A 20203-nucleotide genomic window follows, 5' to 3' on the forward strand; every position below is an offset into this window, starting at 1 on the left:
AGAGTTGGTGCGGCGGTCGAATTGCCGGTTTCGCATCTCGAGTGTCTTCTCGATGCTAGTGGCCTCGCGAAGAAACTCGTCGACGGTCTTCGGTGGGTTTCGTACCATACCGGCGAAAAGTTCCTCCTTTACACAACGCATTAGTAGCCGGACTTTCTTTTCCTCCGACATTTCCTGGTCGGCGTGGCGGAATAGGCGGCTCATTTCTTCTGTAAAAATCGCGGTGGTCTCGTTAGGCAGCTGCACTCGGGTTTCTAGTAGTGCTTGGGCTCGTTCTCGGCGTACGACGCTTGTGAATCTGTGCAGGAAGCCGCTTCGGAAAAGGTCCCAGATCGTTAAGGTGGCTTCTCTGTTCTCGAACCTCGTCCTGGCAGCGTCTTCCAATGCGAAGAAGACATGTCGCAGTTTGTCGTCGCTGTTCCAGCTGTTAAATGCAGCGACCCTCTCGTACGTCTCGAGCCAGGTTTCCGGGTCCTCGAATGTTGAGCCGCGGAACGTGGGGGGCTCCCTGGGCTGCTGCAGCACGACGGGGGATGCTGGGACTGCCATTGGGGTGGACTTGGTGGCAATCTTCCTGCTCGTCTCAGGTAGAAGTCCGTGCTCTGGGGGCAGTCCTTGCAGTCGGCGGCTAGCACGCTGGTCTTGGGCGACGTTGGTTTTGTCCTCGGGCTTTGGGCTTGGATCGCGGCATTGCGGGGGCGTTCGGTACATGAACGCACAAGCACCCCCACCAGATGTCACGTGGTCGTGACGTCAAAGAACACAGTAGCAATACTGAACGACAAAACAAACTTTTATTGGGCGAACCTGTGCCCACAAAACAGGCTACACTTATAGCACAACGATAGCGGCGAACACGCTCGGCGATCGTCGAAAAATCTGATCAGCGGGTCAAGCACGTCGGCTTTTATAGACTAGTCGTCGAATGTTCCAGACTAATCGTTTGGACCCACGTGCCTTCCACAAAGTTCTACACCATTCGCGTTACGCGATGAAATCAGATAACACAAGGTTCAGTGACAACAGACAGCCGGGTAAAAGTATCGATAACTCTCCAGAAACGTCGGATACATGCAGGCGCGTCCCTCGCTGTGCGATTACAGTTGTTAAGCGGCGAAACGTGGTCGCCCGATAAAGATAAGTACACGTGTCAATATTAAGGAATTGAGCGATCTAATGATGTATAGGCTAGTAGTTTTGTAGTTGGTGAAGTAGTCCGAAGTGACCGTTTTAGCGAGCAAAGATCGGAAAAGGCCTTACCTGAAATATATGACACCTCTATATCCCATTTTAAGTCTGTGGAAATAATTACCCCGAGGTACTTGTAATGGTCAACGACTTTTAACGGTTCTTGATCTATTACATATGGGAACGTCAGAGGCTTCGTTTTTCTTGATATTTTCATACAGACAGATTTATCTAGATAAATAGACATCTGCCACGATCGGCACCAGTTCGTAACGCTTCTACGTGCATTGTTCAGAATAACTTGGTCTGTAGTATTGTTGACTTATTTATATATTATGCAATCATCTGCGAAGATACGGACTGTCGCATCCGTGTTCTCAGCTAATTCATTATTAAAATTACCAAATGTGCGTAAACGTGAACGGGCGGAGCGGTGCGGCCGCCTTGTGGTGTAGAGGTCACCCAGACAAACGCAGAGCTACAATTGCAGTAACTTACTTTATTTTGCTTGGCTGCGGGTGCAGATTTTTCAGCAGCGGCGTGATTGTGAACACGGCTACGCCACTGTTGAAAATTTGCAGCAGCAGCTAAGCAGAATATAATAATTGGTCATGTGTTTGTGTGGTTAGCAAGTAAGTAAGTAAGTGGTCCCGATCCCTTTTGACTCAGGGTAGGCGTTTGTCAACGCCACAGGAGATGTTCAGAGTACAAGAAGGAAAGAAAGTAAGGGTAGAAAGAACATAAAACACAGTTTTGTCACAGTCACAGTCTGCGAGTCCATCTGGTTGGTCCGGTTTGTTGCATTCTAGGCTCCAGTCGCGTCGGATTTCCCCAAAGTCACGACAATCCAATCCGCCAGCGATGCCGGTTCAAGTTAGCGCGTCCCAGCTGCGTCGCTGCCTGGTCGGCCGTCTCTACCTTAGGAGCTCGTGTAGCTGAGGAGGTCGGCATCAGCGGCCACTCGCTGTGACTGGGCGGCTCTAGCCGGGCGATATCTGTCTGGGGGTTTCCTTCACCTATTCGGCTAGCCTGCCCAGTCGTTCCCACTGTTCAAGCCGGATCTTCGTAGTCTCGGCGCGTGCAGTCAGGTCCTCCTCGGTGAGACCAGGCAGCACTAGATCGGGGAACTGCGGGAAGCCTCGGACATTGTTGTAGCACGTGGAGAAGGGTTTCTTCTGATGCACCGCACAAGCGACACGCCGGATTCACGCCGAATAGTTCGTGGCGGCGTTGGTTTGTGAGTAGAGCGCCAGTGCGGGCTTGAAACAGCAGGGCCTCTATCTCCTCGGTAGTCTGGCGATGGGCACGGTTTCGGCTTGTGGTGGTAATGTAGTGGCAGGCTTTTTTTTTTGCCATTGTCGTTCGCCAAATCGTTTTTTCAGCATCATTGATTTCCTTGATGACTGCCTTGCGCCAATCTGCCTCTGTCTTAGTGTCGTGTTGTTTTGAATTTTCGCTGTATTTCGTGTCTAGGGACGTGTATTTCCCAATACAAGTCGTCTTGATGTTTTTGTATCTTAGGTGTAGGTACATTCTGCCACTGTAATTTGTGTTTGTCATGAATTTGAGTCTGCCGACATATTGTAATTTGGACCTCGCCTCCCTTGCCTCGTACGAGGACTAGGTCAGTTCATCGCTTACTGCTGCATTTTCAGTGGGTATGCTGCCCCCTAGCAGCCAACGGCCTAGTTCTGTTTGGTGACGCTCCAGACATTTTATGGTTTCACTGGAGTAGGCCAGCACATCGTCTGCGTATGTTGTCGCTGGTACCGCTACTCCCTTCCACAGTGTGCGTCCGACAGTGTATGGGTTGTATGAATGTCTGGCCAAGTGCCAGACGGGGCCTTTGAGGCGATTAGATTTTTTTACTAATGCATTTTGATGCGGATCCAGAAAGTTTGATTGGTCACTGAGAGTTATGCCGAGGTATTTGTATCCCGATGTTTTTTTTTGACGAGGTTCACTCGCAGGGTGAATTCATTGTTAGTGTTGCTTGTATTTAATCCCATTCACTGTGTTTTCTGAGAGCTAAACCTTAGCTGGTCGGTTCCTGTGACATGGGAGCAGATGTCGAGCTGGTGTTGGAGGTCAGCTGCTGATTCTGCTAGCAGCACAATATCGTCCGCGATTGCCAGACATGACATTCTGGTGTATTCTTCTTGTTTGTCGGTTGTTATCGTGGACAGGCGGAGGCATGGTCCTTCATTCTAATGTTTGGAGTAGTTGTGTGATGTATATGTTGAATAATGTTGGGGACAACCGGCATCCTTGTTTTAGTCCTATCGTTTGCTCGATTTTCTTCGACGTTAATTCTTGTAGTGTGTACAGTGCTGTGCAATCCGTGTATAGGTTCTTGAGCAGGTCTATGATTTTACAATCTATTCCATTGCTCAGTAGTTTTTGCCAAAGCCTCGAGTGGGGAACACCGTCATAGGCTCTTTCCATATCAAGGAAAGCCAGATATAGCGTTGATTTTTCCTTATGTTTCATCTCTATAGCCTGGGTGAGAGTGAATGTGTGGTCACTTGTCCTGTGGTATAGTCTGAAGCCATTTTGAGACTCTGTGAATATGCTATTTGTTGAGCTGTGCACCACCAGCTGGCCCCACCAATCTGGCCGCTGAAGTTTACGCCCCCGCTCAACCGGCAAACCGTCCACTCTTGCCGGAATACCGGACGCACTAAAATGTTCTATTTTCTGGTAAACATTATGTTGTCTTTCGCCCCGCGGACCTGTGCAGGCGCTCAATCTAACTTCAAGGGTCCGCAGAGTGTGCTTTTCCGTGTGAAAAAAAAAATAATCGTCCCATCTTGTGCCCAACCATGGACTGGCGAGTCAGGGACCCCGACCATATTTGAGGCCGCGCCGGGCCAGTGTTATGGCACGCATACGGTCTCAGTCGATGCTGTCGTTCTGCTAAATGCCTTCTGCCTCTCAACAGACGGCGAGAACTCAATAGGCAAGTCTCCAACAGCGTAAGGACGGATGACTTGAGCGTTTAGAGTGCAGGGTAATGATTTGTTTATTCTCAACGAAAGACGCACAGCAAAACCGTTTACTAAGCAAACAATGCGACAAATAATTATACCACGAAAGTTCTCGTCTCATCCTATGGGTGCTAGACAGCAGAACAAAAATTAGCCCTAAAATGCGCACCAGAGTTTAGTACACAACAGCTGATTTGACGAAACAACCTACTACGCTCGGGCATGCTCTGGACGGGTTTTAAGGCGATATCGCTCACTGCGGTGGTAAACGCAAGCGATGCGTTGAAAATTGTGCCCCCATGGGTCTGGCTGCCCCGTCTTTCTCCACGTATTGAGGCAGCGCATTTGAAGCGAAGAACGACTCCTGCAATAGCAGAAACTTACGCGTTCCTACGTGCCTTTGACGGCAGGCACCACTGGTCGTTACCACGTACCAAACAAACACGAATGGTCCGGCAACAATGTGGGCCTATTCCTACCCGAAAGGCACCGCGCACAAGGCCCCGGTGAGCGGGAGGGGCGGCTTCAGAGGAGGCTAGCAGAATCACGTGACACTCGTTCATAGTATTTTTCTTCCTTCATGACGTTCGCCGACGGTCTCGTGCCCGAGCTCTTGCGCCTGTCTCGTTTCGCGCACGATTTTGTGCACTGTGCACGAGAACGCCTGACTGGTCAGTGCTACAGGAAAACTGATAAAGACACGAGGGGATCACATAGCACGATCGCGTGCTGGAACACGTTAGAAAATAACCTAGTTTCGCTCTCTGTGCGCGTGACTGCGCGACATGAGAACAAGCGGACAAAACGGAAGTGCATGTCTCTTTCTACGGTACGAAGTAAAACAAAAAGCACGCAGACATTCGGTTTGTAGGTTGTATTACTTCTCTAAACTTTAATTTGTCTGTCGAAGCAACAGAATAAACAAATAACTCATGTTGCCTTGAATAATTCTCCAAGTCACGTGTCACTCTGAGCGACGTCACAGCAGTGCCATGAATACGTAGGCGCACTTGCGCGACCGACTCTCCAGCTGGGAGCGCGGCGCCCGTGAGAAGGGAACGCAGCTCTTTTTGTGGCGCAGTGCAATACTTTGCAGGTGCGATCGTTGTATACACTGCGCTTGTCAGTTAACAATGGTGAGGGGCCCTCATCATCATCATCAGCCTGGTTACGCCCACTGCAGGGCAAAGGCCTCTCCCATACTTCTCCAACTGCCCCGGTCATGTAATAATTGTGGCCGTGTTGTCCCTGCAAACTTCTTAATCTCATCCACCCATCTAACTTTCTGCCGCCCACTGCTACGCTTCCCTTCCCTTCGAATCCCGTCCGTAACCCTTAATGACCATCGGTTATCTTCCCTCCTCATTACATGTCTTGCCCATGCCCATTTCTTTTTCCTGATTTCAACTAAGATGTCATTTACTCGCGTTTGTTCCCTCACCCAATCTGCCCTTTTCTTATCCCTTAACGTTACTCCACATTCTTCTTTCCATAGCTCGTTGCGTCGTCCTCAATTTTAAGCACAACACTTTTCGTAAGCCTCCAGGTTTCTGCCCCATACGTGAGTTCCGGTAAGACATAGCTGTTATATACTTTTCTCTTGAGGGATAGTGGCAACCTGATGTTCATGATTTCAGAATGCCTCCCAAACGCAGCCCAGCCCATTTTTATTCTTCTGATTATTTCAGTCTCATGATCCGGATCCGCGGTCACTACCTGCCCTAAGTAGATGTATTCCCTTACCACTTCCAGTGTCTCGCTACCTATCGTAAACTTCTGTTCTCTTCCGAGGCTGTTAAACATTACTTTAGTTTTCTGCAGATTAATTTTTAGACTCACTCTTCTGCTTTGCCTCTCCAGGTCAGTGAGCATGCATTGCAATTGGTCCCCTGAGTTACTAAGTAAGGCAATATCATCAGCGAATCGCAAGTTAGTAAGGTATTCTCCATTAACTTTTATCCCCAATTCTTCCCAATCCAGGTCTCTGAATACCTCCTGTAAACACGCTGTGAATATCATTGGAGAGATCGCATCTCCATTGGGATTTTGTTGCTTTCTTTACGGAGGACTACGGTGGCTGTGGAGCCACTATATATATCTTTCAGTATTTTTACATACGGCTCGTCTACACCCTGATTCCGTAATGCCTCCATGACTGCAGAGGTATCGACAGAATCAAACGCTTTCTCGTAATCAATGAAAGCTATATATAAGGGTTGGTTATATTCCACACATTTCTCTATCACCTGATTGATAGTGTGAATATGGTCTATTGTTGAGTAGCCTTTACGGAATCCTGCCTGGTCCTTTGGTTGACAGAAGTCTAAGGTGTTCCTGATTCTATTTGCGATTACCTTAGTAAATACTTTGTAGGCAACGGACAGTAAGCTGATCGGTCTATAATTTTTCAAGTCTTTGGCGTCCCCTTTCTTATGGATTAGGATGATGTTCGCGTTCTTCCAAGATTCCGGTACGCTCGAGGTTATGAGGTAGTGCGTATACAGGGTGGCCAGTCTCTCTACAACAATCTGCCCACCATCCTTCAACAAATCTGCTGTTACCTGATCCTCCCCAGCTGCCTTCCCCCTTTGCATAGCTCCCAAGGCTTTCTTTACTTCTTCGGCGTTACTTGTGGGATTTCGAATTCCCCTAGACTATTCTCACCCACATTATCGTCGTGGGTGCCACTGGTGCTGTATAAATATCTATAGAACTCCTCAGCCACTTGAACTATCTCATCCATATTAGTAATGATATTGCCGGCTTAGTCTCTTAACGCATACATCTGATTCTTGCCTATTCCTAGTTTCTTCTTCACTGCTTTTAGGCTTCCTCCGTTCCTGAGAGCATGTTCAATTCTATTCATATTATAAATCCTTATGCCAGCTTTCTTACGCTTGTTGAGTGACTTAGAAAATTCTGCCAGTTCTATTCTAGCTGAAGGGTTAGATGCCCTCCAACAGCTCTCAAATGTGTTAAACAAAGAGGTTGCTGTCTCTCCGGAGTAATATATACACAAGGCAAATTTTATTTCACAGTCATTGTCAATTACATTTCAAAGCAAATATTCAATACGCTGGTTGCGTTGCTGCCTTGCTGCCTTTTTTGGTGAGGGCTAACCTCGATTTTTCGCGTCTTACCGATTTCGAGTGCCGATTCTGGAGAGAGTGTCGTCGAACATAGCAAATTTTGATTATTCGCTCGAAGTTGTTACGTGCCCTTTAGGTATACCGTTCTACCGCAAGTATTTTTCAAACTGGTTCATGAATATTCAGACAGTGGTAACGCACTGTCTACGACTAGACGCGGTCGCAGACGCTCTGCAGACGCTCTGATCAAGTGCCGCTCGAGTGATTGGCTACTGCTGATGATGATTTAGAGGCTTGAAAGGGGGCCGTGACAAATAGCCACCTAGCCTTCTTGAGTTAATCAGGTATGCTATACATGTTTTTCCATCTAGCATTTTGTATACATCCTTTTAATTGCTTTCTTTTCCTGAAAATTTTTATATCTGCCTTGTACAGCTACCGAATAGCTGAAACGGATCCGGTCGTATCAATCTCTTACATATCTTTTTTTTCAGCAATGGCCGAAACGTAGCAGCACTCGCGTAGCTGGGCTTGTTCGTGCAGTGAGTACAACGGAGCGCCGCCTAGAACACTGACGAAGAAAGAGGATGGGAGGAGCGCTGCACTGTCAACAACATTTATTAGATGATTATATACTTGCACCTTTAACCATGCCCAAAGGGATCCACTGACACGTGCTTAAAACAAGAATCTAGAAAATACATTTCGCTCCCGCGTAGAACCACCGATGTGTCATTGATACGCATTTCTAAAATGTTCTCTATTTGTACATAAAAGCCGGCTGCGTTATTTGCAAGTCGCACTAGTTTAATCTCGGCTCACAGGCGACACGTGCTTCCCTCGCCTCAACGAGCGCTCAGCCAGGGGCTCATTGAGGCCTCATTGAGTGAGATTCCATATCCACCTTTTCTACATTGTACGTGGGGTACTCGGTGCTTTACTGTGCGTTGCTGTGCCTTTTTTCCGCCGATGCGTGAGCAGAGACCAGCAAGCTTTCGGGGAGCCGAGAATACCACGCCTATCCCGTACTTATTGGTCAACTTCTTCAGTTTGTGGCGTGGTCCGGCCTTGAAAGCTTTCTGCCTTCGGTTTTTTCGCTAGCTTTTTCAGCAGCGTTCGAGTCACGCCCGGTGGTGCCTGCCTTTTGGAGCAGCTGTGATGTAAAGCGTGATTGCATGCAACGACTTGGTTAGTGCAGACTGAACACGCGTTTTGCGAAATAACGAGTGCTTTTCACGAACGAAATGCCTTTAAAGAATGCTTCAACTCTGCGATTTAAACGGATCCACAATAGCGCTACAGCAAATACTGAAACAACATCACTGAAAAACGATAACTGAAACATTATTTAATATTCACCGCAATAATTCCGACAATAAGCACGGCGTTGGAATCCCGCTCAAGAGTCATATCCATCGGATCGTAATTGTCTCTTGTCCTGCATTAACGCGATAACATTCAGGAGCCGCAAAAACTCGACGTAATCATTCCGAACCACGCAACCACGCAGGCCCTCTATGTAGCGCACAGAAGTTATTGAACTAATTGAATTTCTCTAAGTAAAATGCACCAGAAAAATCGTAAAGTGCGACTTACACATAACCTACAGACAAGATAGTGTCGGAGTGTAATTTGAATATACGACAAAACTTCATTCTGCTGTGCGGAAGCTTAAACCCTTTTTAACGCGACAGCGTTTTCCAGCTGCTGTTTGACTTTATGCAGGATCTGACTTTATGCGCGAGAACATTACTTCATAATAGGCTTGTTTTGCTTTTCTAGCGTCGCTATTTACCCTGCAGCGAAATTGTTTCAACTCTCGTAATATTGTAATGTCTCTACACCATTGGTAGCTAGAAATCTGTGATAAAGTGCGTTTTTTGCGTGATTCTTTTCAAGAGGTCGCTATTTATCTAGGACTTTCTATTTTTACCCTTTCTCATTTGGAACTGTTGTAGCGGAAAAGCAGTGTTGTAGCATTCAACGAAGATCTCTAAAAGGTGTCATATGCTTTGTCTGGACTTTTTTGCACATACACACGTGAACAGTCAGCCGGTTTAATTAATTCGCTAAACTTAAGGAGAGTTTTTTCATTAACACTTCTATATCGCGGGAGATTTGGACGTTTTTCTTTAATGAATAACTTTTATGTACAAGTATAAATAGGTAGGTGATCAGTAAGGCCTGAGCACAATACGCCTGCGTTGCAATCGTATTTGTTTAGGCTTGTTATACAGACGTCGATAGATGTGGAGCTGTTGCGAGTAATACGGGTAGGCTCTAACATAGCATTTTCACATCCATAGGATGCTATAAGTGTTATCAGATCAAGCCCATACAAATCTTCACTCATCATATTAATGTAGACATCACCCATGATGAAATATGTTTTTTTATGTCATTGAAACAATGCATAAGTTGTTCTAAGTGGCTTAGAAAACGGCGCTTGTATCCAGTTGGGGGTCAGTATACTACAGTAAGCAGAAACGAGTTCGTTTCTACTGCTAGGCATTTATGTCACCATTACTCATAGAAAGACCATCAAGTACTTGTAAAGCGCTCCTGCGTATGACTGCAGTTTATCCTGATTTAGAGTGAATCCGGCTTGGCCTCATTGCGCTTACTGCAGTAGCTATAGTTTCATTTCTTTATTTATTTATTTATTTATTTATTTATTTATTTATTTATTTATTTATTTATTTATTTATTTACTTATTGTACCCTCAAGGCCCGAAGGCATTACAGAGGGGAGTGGGAAAACGGGAAGCACAGAAATGAAATAGGGAAAATAAACAATGTAGCGTGTTAGTAATTCCTAATTATACAGTACTATGTAATATCTTGCCTAATGGTTGTAAGTACGAAAGACAATGTAAACAAAATAGCATCTTGGTAATTCCTGTTAGTACAATGTTAACCAGTATAGTCCTTAGTCGCTTGTAAATACGGCAAGTAAATGAAATAACATGTTAATAATTCCTAATTATGCAATGTTAGCTAATGCCTTACGAAAGAGTTTGTTGTCGACAATGATACAATTTCACAAGGAAGGTGGTTCCACTGCCGTGATCATCTGGCAAAAAAAGATTGACTGAAGGTGTTAGTGTTGCCTGTTTGAAGTCCGAACTTATGGCGATGATCGACGCGGCTCGATAGGTAATGAGGTTGAGAAATGAAGTTACTGTGAAGATAGGAATGGTAATAAAATTTGTGAAACAGTGTCAAACGTGCTATTGTTCTACGAGATGCAAGTGATGGAAGAGATAGATTGTCTTTCATTGATGTTATGCTAGCGGTACGGTTATAATTTGAAAATATGAATCGGACTGAATTATTTTGGACAAGGTCCAGTGAGGAAATGAGGTTTTCATGGTACGGGTCCCACACAGCTGCGGCGTATTCCAATTTAGGACGCACTAATGACTGGTAAAGTAATAATTTTAAGGATGGTGGTGCTTTGGAAAACTTGTGGCGTAAGTTACCGAGCATGCTATTAGCTTTACTTATTATGTACTCAGTGTGAAGGTTCCAGGTTAGTTTTTCTGTTATATGAACTCCTAAATATTTTACGAGTTAACGGGTTCTAGAGCAACTTTATTTAGATAGTAAGTAGGAATAGTACTGGTGCTCCTCTGCACGCGCATAACTTTAGATTTATTAATATTAAGTTCCATTAGCCAAGTGTTACACCAATCAATCGCATAGTCCAAGTCAGACTGAAGAGCATTAGTGTCTTCGTTAGTAATTATTTCACGATATATCACGCAATCGTCAGCAAAGAAGTGAATGTGGGATGTCAATGAAGAAGGTAGGTCATTATTATAAATCAGGAAAGTAGGGGCCCTAGTACTGATTCTTGAGGCACACCAGAACGAGCCTCAGTCAATGATGAATCATAATTATACGCAGTAACAAATTGATAACGGTTAGCAAGAAAACACTCAATCCATTTTAGCAGGTTACTGTCAAGGTTTAAAAGACTCAGCTTGAATAGCATCAGTTTGTGGAAAACCTTGTCGAACGCTTTGCTAAAGTGTAAAAATACACAGTCGGCACAGGAGGCACGATCTAAAATACAGTGTAATCTATGAGTGAAAGATATTAGTTGTGTTTCACATGAGAACGTTTTGCGAAAACCATGTTGAGCTCAGGTAAAAAATGAGTTCGAATCAAGAAAGTTAACAAGATTAGTAAAGACAACATGTTCAAGAAGTTTGCAACAGGTACTGGAAAGCAAAATCGGGCGGTAATTCAGGGGTGACCTTTTGTTACCACACTTGTGCAACGGAACCACCTTCCCTATTTTCCATTGGGAAGGCAGAGTACAAGTGTTTATTGCTTGATGAAAAATATTAGCAAGTCAGAACTGTATGTGTTAAGCGCTTTTCAAAAATTTACTAATAATAGTATCATAACCGGGAGCTGTGTTTAAAGGCAAGTCATCAATCAGCCTAGCAATACCTGCATAGTCGAGAGCTATGGGTCGCATAATGAGATAGCTGTAGTGTTCTGTATGTGGCGGATCAATGTTCAGTGAGGTGAAAAAATTATTTGCAAATGATTCACTGAGAGTGTTTGCGCAAGCTTCACTTGGAATAACTATTGTCACGTGGTGGTGACGTTGAATAACGCAGTAGCAATACTGTGAAAGGCAAAACTAGCTTTTATTGGGCGAACCTGTGCCCACAAAACAGGCTACACTTAAAGCACAACGAGAGCGGCGAACACAGTCGGCTATCGTCGTAAATCTGATCAGCGGGTCAAGCGCGTCGGCTTTCATACAGAGTCGTCGAATGTTCCAGATTAATCGTTGGGACCCGCGTGCCTTTTATAAAGTTCTACATCATTCGCGTCAGGCGAATAAATCAGATAACACAAGGTTCGGCGACAACAGACTGCGGATAGAAGCATCGATAACTTTCTAGAAACTTCGGATACATGCAAGCACGTCCCGCGCTGTGCGATAAGATTTGTTAGGCGGCGAAACCTGGTCACCCGATAAATATAAATACACGTGTCACTATCATGCACCAAGACCTAAAAAAAAGAGCAGTTGCATTAATCGAAGGAAACCTAGTGCATATTGTTTCCAGTACAGTGGAGTAGGCGCAACTAATTCTTTCGTTATTGAGATTTAATTCAGTAATTGCAAATAATTATTTCACTCGAGAAGCACTGTCCTAATTTTCAAAGTGTCAATGAGGGATTTGTAAGCATCCCAAAATGGCATCTAAATGCGGTGCTTTAAGCGACGTACTAATTCCGTACAATTTTTTCCGACCGGCAAAAAAACCCTCATGAAGTACAGTCGCCCAAATCTTTAACTGGTGTGCGGGAGCGGCGACTTTTCCGTGCGTCAGCGCCGTTTGACGGGGCGAGGCTGGAAACAGTCTGAGGCTAAGCGCATGCGGACAAAGCGCGCTCAGCTGGGCCCATCGTCTACTAGGCTGTTTCCAGCCTCGCCGCGTCAAACGGCGCTGACGCACGGAAAAGTCGCCGCTCCCGCACACCAGTTAAAGATTTGGGCGACTGTACGAAAAATGCCACGTGAGTGCGCTCCCACCCCCGCCACACTGATTGAAAGCAAATGCATTGCCTGTCGCAAACCCGAAAGGACAGCGCATCACTTCGTACGGACGGAGCACCAACAGCAGGTTTCGCAGCTATTCCTACCTCTTGTTTCAACGTCACACTTATTATCCGTCTTATAAGGCCGACTGACCGCATTGATGGCAGAAGCTCCTTGATAACTTGGCCGAAGCGCCCCTCTGACCACGCAAGAAATGCAAAAAGCAATGTAATAGGCACAGCACGTTTCAAAATCCCGGCAATGCTCGCACCGCATCAAAAGAATGAGCGCGGAGCTATATTAATTGCCAGAAACTTGCTTCGAACCTAAGCCAGATTAAAGCGACCGTATTATTTTTCATGAGAGTACATACGTGCTGCAGAAACAGGTTCACGTCAAAAATAAAAGCGAAATAAACAAGCCGGGAAGCGGCCATCGTGTGGTGAAAAGGTAATACCGACGCGTTCAACTGAGTAAATATATCCCTTCTGAATTGGTCGAATTGACAATCAGGATGTCTGCACAAAAAAAAAGAAGAAAAAAAAAACAGATTGCAGTGTACGCTTATTATCTATGAATTCGTAAGCTCCGTTCAACACCAGCCTAGAGGCCGTGTTCGAATAGGTCTCCTTTTGCAGCTACGCAGTTTGTCTCCGCTTCGATCATCACATCTTCAGTAGCTTTTTTGATGACCGACGCTCGAATTCTACGGCTGACATCTGTTATCCTTGCCTTGAACTAGTCTGACGTCCGTCTCGATCATGTAAGCACGATCTTTCACATAACCCCAAGGAAAGAAATCGAGCGGAGAGAGGTCAGGCGACTTAGCCGGCCAACTTACCGGCCCGTGCCTTCCAATCTAATGCGCATGAAAAGTCGCATCCAGCCAGTTTCGTGCTCGGCAGCTCCTGTGTGCTGGCGTCCCATCTTGCTGATACCGCAGAAGTGGAAGACGTGACAGCGGGACTTCGATGAGAAACCCATCCACCACACCTTCAAGGATTTCGTCCACCTAATAGTGTCCAGTCAGTGTGTGATCGAAGACGATTGATAGCATAGGCGTAAATTCCGAACCATACAATGAGCGACCATTGGCACTGGTGCCGATTGCGCTTTACCCAGTGTAGATTGGAGTCCCTCCGATAGTGTGCATTATGAAAATTTACATAGGTGTTTATGTTAAAATTGGCTTCATCAGTGCACATGATGTTGCTCAATAAGTGCGGTGACTCATCGGCTTTTGTGAATTCATGAAATTGTATAACCTGTCATGGTCCGCGCACATCGAAAAAATAACTGCTAAAGCCTCACGTACGCTCGGTTATCTTAAACGTAACCTGCGCGATGCTCCTGCCCTCACCATACAAATCGCCTATCACACATTCCTAAGGCCACAACTGGAATTGGCAGCCCCTATCTCGACCCCTCATCAAGCTTACCTAATCGCGACTCTCGAGTCAGTTCAAAACCGCGATGCCCGCTTCATTGTCAGAGATTATCACCGCGACTCTAGTGTGACTAGCAATACGTCATATTTATCCCTCTCATCTTTTGAATCACGAATAGCCATAGCATCGCTTTGTCTGTTCCACAAAATGGTCCAAAGCACGGGCCCGTCCACCCTGCCGCTCACTCGTCCATCTTGGCGTCTGCATAATCATCCGAGTTTCCAGCGTATCCTTGGCGGAACCAATGCTTTAAATTCTTCCGCGTTACCACGTGCGATTCAGCATTGGAATAACCAGCCAAACGACGTAATTTACATTCTTGACCCTGTATCCTTCAAAAAATACTATGGGGTTTTACGTGCCAAAACCACTTCCTGATTATGAGGCACGCCGTAGTGGAGGGCTCCGGAAATTTCGACCACCTGGGGTTCTTTAACGTGCACCAAAATCTAAATACGCGGGTGTTTTGGCAATCTCGCCCCCATCGAAATGTGGCCGCCGTGGCCGGGATTCGATCCCGCGACCTCGTGCTCAGCAGCTCAACACCATAGCCACTGAGCAACCACGGCGGGTGAATATCCGTCAAAGCACGCTTTTGCATATTATTTCCGTAGTTCATCACAACTAAACCATACAGCGCGCCTAAGTAAATACTTTTAGCGAAGTTGTATAGTTTTTTTGTGTGTGAATGTTTGTTTAGTATTGCGTGAACATTGTTAGAGACTTGTTCTTTCATCTTCACCAGCTACCTTTTGTATAATTTCTTGGTACAACTTTTTTTGCTACTTCACACAGTCGTTTTGTTTCATTTATCGCGTTATTTATATTGTTAGATATTTTTTCTTTCATGTTTACTCGCTTACAATGTATAATTTCTTAGTAATCCTTCCTTTTTGCTAGTTCCCTGTATCCTTCCCTCACGCAATACTGCTTCGGGAGCCCGTGAGGTAACTGAATAAATAAATAAATAAAATCTAGACGACTCTACAGGTCCCTATCTTCTAAGCGTTGGTGCTGGTTAAGGTGGTACAGGTGAAAGACTGTCATTTAGAATCCTCCAAACTGATAACATGGAAATTGTTACCTGGCCGGTCACGTCCCGCACGCTAGCATGAGGTGTTGAGGCCATAAATGCTAGAACATCCGTGCGTAGGCTATGACTCAAAGATGGAGTCTTCCGCCACTGTTTCTTAAAGCTGCCGGTTTGTCTCAGGTTTTCATAGTTTCTGATGATAGTCGATGCGTTCGGTCTACCGCCACAATTCCATGACTGATTTATATTTGCAGCCTTCCTCGTGGTGTCACTTGCAGATCCCAAGGAAAGGATCATGTTTTCCTTCTGCTCATAAGAGAAACACATGGCGGCTGGGACAAAACGAATCCTTTACACTGGCGTTGTCAACTCGCTTTTGTGGTGATAGGTTTTGCGGCAAAATAACAAAAAAAACATCCGTGCACTTTATCTACGCTAAGACAACAGCTGGCATAACACCGACCGCGACGTGTTACTTCGGTCGGGGCGCGGCAGATAATGCACCAGCTCGATCACGATGTTTTTATTTAGTTATTTTATTTCGTTCTGCATAACTCAGGGGGAGCCTGTTCGATGGCGCTGCTTTATAATCCGGGTGGGAGCGCAGTTATACGTGGTATTCTCCATATTTCGCGGGGTTTATTGATCAGTCGGAAATAAATTAGCGCGCAATTAGTACGTCGCTGAAAACACCGCAGTTAGGTGTTCCTTGGTTGTGCCTTCAAATGCCTCAGCGACACTTTGATGATCAGGATAGTGCGTCTCGTGTTGGATTACAATTATCTAGTTAAATCTCAGTAATTAAAAAGTTACTGGCGGCTACTCCACTGTACTGGCAAAATATGCACTAGGTTTTCTTCAAGTAACTGTTGAACTTTTTTGTAAATCTGGGTGCATGATAGGTAATTGGGACACCCTGTGTATATTTATGACCTCGGCATGCAAGTGACGACGCTTATCCGTAATAAAAATAAATTATTAGAAGAGCTTTCTTTTTATTAGTCGTTAGCATTGCTTACTGGAAAGAAAATCAATACTGACACACACAACATTCACATGTATTTCACACTCCATTGATAAAAGACTGTTGAAAAGGTCACTGAAGTCTATAGGTTTTCTTCAGGGTCAAAAAAGCACGCAAATCAATTTGAAGCGAGGCGAATATACAGCAACATATACATTATCTAGGCACAGGCTATCCATACCTTTAGAATGATTACTAAAAGGCTACCTCCATCGCTTTCAAAAATATAATAAACTTTGTCCGGTGCGTATATTCAAATATATTGTATGTGTGCATGCTGTTTACACTGGAAATATAAAACAATCTTGAAGTAAGAAAATAGGGATGAGGCAGCCGCCGCTAGTGGTTCTAGTGCGCGTGTCCGACTATTGTAAGGATTTGTAGAAATAAAGCGAAAGTAAGAATTAAAAGCCGTGCACATCCGCGCCAACAGTGATGCAGTGAGCTATTAGCCCCAGTAAAATTTCAAGTGAAAAGGTCGAGCAAAGTCAAAAGAAAGCTCAAAGGATGTGGGTGACAATGCTCTGGTAACGGCAGTTTAGGTGTGTGTGGGGGGGGGGGAGGGGGGGTGCTTCGGCATCGCCCGAGGGGGGGGGGGGAGCGTAGCCGGCACTTATGCAGCGGAGATCAAGCAGTCCGATGGTGTTATACGAAAGGAGAGAGGGCTCCACGGAGGTCGCGCAGTTATTCGGAGCACGTGTTCCGTTCGAGAACCACGGTGACAGTCGGTACGGAATTCCCTCTCGCAAAGAGCCGGTTTTGCGGGCATTGTCTAAACGGTGGGACGCACTAACGCGCAAGGCGAAGCCGTCGAGCGAAACCATGTTTATTTCGAGGCTAGGGAAAAGTATTGCTCGCAAGATAGGAGGCATAGTGGTGCGAGAAGTTTATTAGGAGTGATTTCATTGGGCACAGAAAATCCCGTCACCTTGCTGCGTCATGTTTCGGTCTGATGTCCCAAAATGTGACACTTTTTTCTGTTATTTTCGCATTAAACATTACGGGAGGATATAACGGACCGACCTAAAGAAATATCGGTTTGAAGTATGTGCTACACAAAATGCAGCACACCTCACGTGTCCCGGTCTGTTTAAGCAGAAATGGGGGGGGGGGGGGGGAGTGGGAATGCCTAGTAACACCACATTTTAGCTGGCTGTCGTTAGCTGACGAGTTGCAACTCTTTCAGTTGACGCTTTTGTGCCATGACTTCCAGGCATGACCTTCTTGAGAAGAGCTTCCGGCGACAGGTTCTCCTTGTTTTCACAATGTCGGCGGCACGAAGGCATTCATTCTGCAGGGGCAAGGCAGTTCCGGCCTGACGCACCACCGTCAAGGGGAGTCAAGCCGGACACGGGCGCCCCACACTTTCCCGGTGCGCACCCGCGTCACATGCAACTCAGAAAGGAAGTCGCTCACCACATCTCAGCGGAGGCCAGACGGTGAGCAGAGGCGAGCGCATTCTAGTTCCCAATCCAATTAGCCTAAATCACGCGGTCAGACGCTGGAGAATAATCGCTACAATTGTCGGCATCAGCAAGATTGTTCTAATCCGGGTTTGTTTGCAGCCTTGCAGCGGAATGATTTTTTTTTTTTTTTGAAAAGCAGTCGGGCTTATTTAATAAGACGGCGCAGCAAAGCTGATAATCTGAATGCTATAATCAATACGTGAATGAGATATGCACATTTCGAGCAAAAGCGAAGCTTTGTCAGGCCACGACAGGAGCGCGTTGCCACGCCAGAAAACCCTCACGTCGACTCACCCGGGCAGGCGAGCAGCAGCAGCAGCCGTATCCCACGCATGCCGCCTCCGTCCACGGCGCCGCGCAAATGCACTCCGCCCGGTCGAGGGGCCGCCGCAGGCGAGGCAGGCCGCCGGGCGGCGCTGCTCTCCGCCGGGCCCCCGCGCTTATCCGCGCTTACGATGGCTTGTTAAACTCCTCATTAATTAACCCAGTTGTAATGGGCCGTGCATGGTGCGGAAGAATGCCCTGCGACAAGCCGGCGGAGAGCCTAATATGTGTTCATTTTTTAAAAATTTTTCTTCCATACCTCGACATGATGGGAGTTTACTCGAAGGGTCTTGGTGCAAACCACCATTCACAGTGGCCTCCTTCTACCGACGATTACGCAGGTAAAAATTACAGCATAAAGAAAAGGCCTCTCTAGCGGCTCAAGTTGTTGCTGACAGCTTTCTGTTCCTGACATAAAAACGTTTACAGCGCAAACACATGCAACCACAAAGTAAGGGACAGGACACAAGCGCTGACTATCAACTAACGTTTATTAAAGGAAGACGGGTGCTTTATATAAGGGGAAAGGCAGAAGCGAAAGGGGAAGGGAGTGATACAATCGGGGAAAATGATGATGCGCATCGATAAACGAACGTGCCAGCAGTCAACGCATTCAGGCGCGAAGAAACAAGAAAACGATAAAACTAGACAAACACTAACAAAAGACGAGGGATACTAAGATACAATGAAATCAGAAAGCAGCCGCTTCCAAAAAATGGAGCTCTGCCGCAAAAAGCGATACAGAAGGGGTGCTTACGCACTTGCTGCCATATTTGTGTATGTAGAACGTTTCCAAACTGACGCGCGCCGTCTCGTCGGCACTCTTGCCGAGAATCTTCGTCTCTCCCAAACGAGCCTCGCATCCTGTGCATCCAATTACATGCGCGACCAAATGTGCGTACTTGTCCTTTAAGTTGCTTAGATTTCGGGCATGCCACGTTTGCTGGGGCTACTTCCCTTGCGCGAAAAAGGACTTGCTGCCATATGATTCAGCGCATTCCAAAACTGTAAAAAGAGCTATAGCGTCGCACTGTTTGGAATCGTCTCTTCAGAAGTCGTGCCCGCACCTGATGCAGACAAGTTTTGAGAATCAGGCCAGCCGACTTGTGGCGGCGGGATTCCCCCATTCGGTTTTGATTGCGGTGTCTGAGACCCTCCTTCAGAAGCTAAAGCTGGGAACACGAGCAAAAGATGACCGTCGGAAGACCGACAAGCCTTTGGTTGTGCCGTACCTGCACAAGACTTCGCACAGTCTTAAGAAGGTAGCCAACAGGCATGGTGTTTCCGTTGTTTTTTCGGCGCCCAACAAGCTGGCACAGTTGTGCCCACGCATCTGCAACTCTAAAAAAAGAGGATGCCAGCTAAAACATGAGAAGCCCTTCATCAAGTGTTCCACAGGAGTGGTCTAAGCCATTCCCTTGAAGTGTGGAAAGGCTTATGTCGGCCAAACCGGCCGCTGCATTAATGAACGCTTGGGGGAACATGCCCGAAATCTAAGCAACTTAAAGGACAAGTACGCACATTTGGTCGCGCATGTAATTGGATGCACAGGATGCGAGGCTCGTTTGGGAGAGACGAAGATTCTCGGCAAGAGTGCCGACGAGACGGCGCGCGTCAGTTTGGAAACGTTCTACATACACAAATATGGCAGCAAGTGCGTAAGCACCCCTTCTGTATCGCTTTTTGCGGCAGAGCTTCATTTTTTGGAAGCGGCTGCTTTCTGATTTCATTGTATCTTAGTATCCCTCGTCTTTTGTTAGTGTTTGTCTAGTTTTATCGTTTTCTTGTTTCTTCGCGCCTGAATGCGGTGACTGCTGGCACGTTCGTTTATCGATGCGCATCATAATTTTCCCCGATTGTATCACTCCCTTCCCCTTTCGCTTCTGCCTTTCCCCTTATATAAGGCACCCGTCTTCCGTTAATAAACGTTAGTTGATAGTCAGCGCTTGTGTCCTGTCCCTTACTTTGTGGTTGCATGTGTTTGCGCTGTAAACGTTTTTATGTCAAGTATGCACCAACTCGCCCAGAAAGAAGTTTTAATGAAGTACCTTTCTGATCCTCAATACGTGCTGCGT

The 20203-nt window shown here is 46.1% G+C and overlaps 1 protein-coding gene across 1 annotated transcript in view; it reads right to left on the bottom strand.

Moving 5' to 3' along the window:
- LOC139054423 (protein Skeletor, isoforms B/C-like) overlaps nucleotides 1-18238 on the bottom strand; it is a 455133-nt gene extending 436895 nt beyond the window's left edge. Inside the window, exon 1 of the mRNA XM_070531374.1 lies at nucleotides 18099-18238. Within this exon, the coding sequence (XP_070387475.1) occupies nucleotides 18099-18138 (40 nt within the window). The 5' untranslated portion in view covers nucleotides 18139-18238. The remainder of the gene's footprint in view (nucleotides 1-18098) is intronic.
- Between the last annotated feature and the right edge of the window lie 1965 nt (nucleotides 18239-20203).

Source organism: Dermacentor albipictus, chromosome 1 (assembly GCF_038994185.2).
Source record: "Dermacentor albipictus isolate Rhodes 1998 colony chromosome 1, USDA_Dalb.pri_finalv2, whole genome shotgun sequence".
Classification (NCBI taxonomy): domain Eukaryota; kingdom Metazoa; phylum Arthropoda; class Arachnida; order Ixodida; family Ixodidae; genus Dermacentor; species Dermacentor albipictus.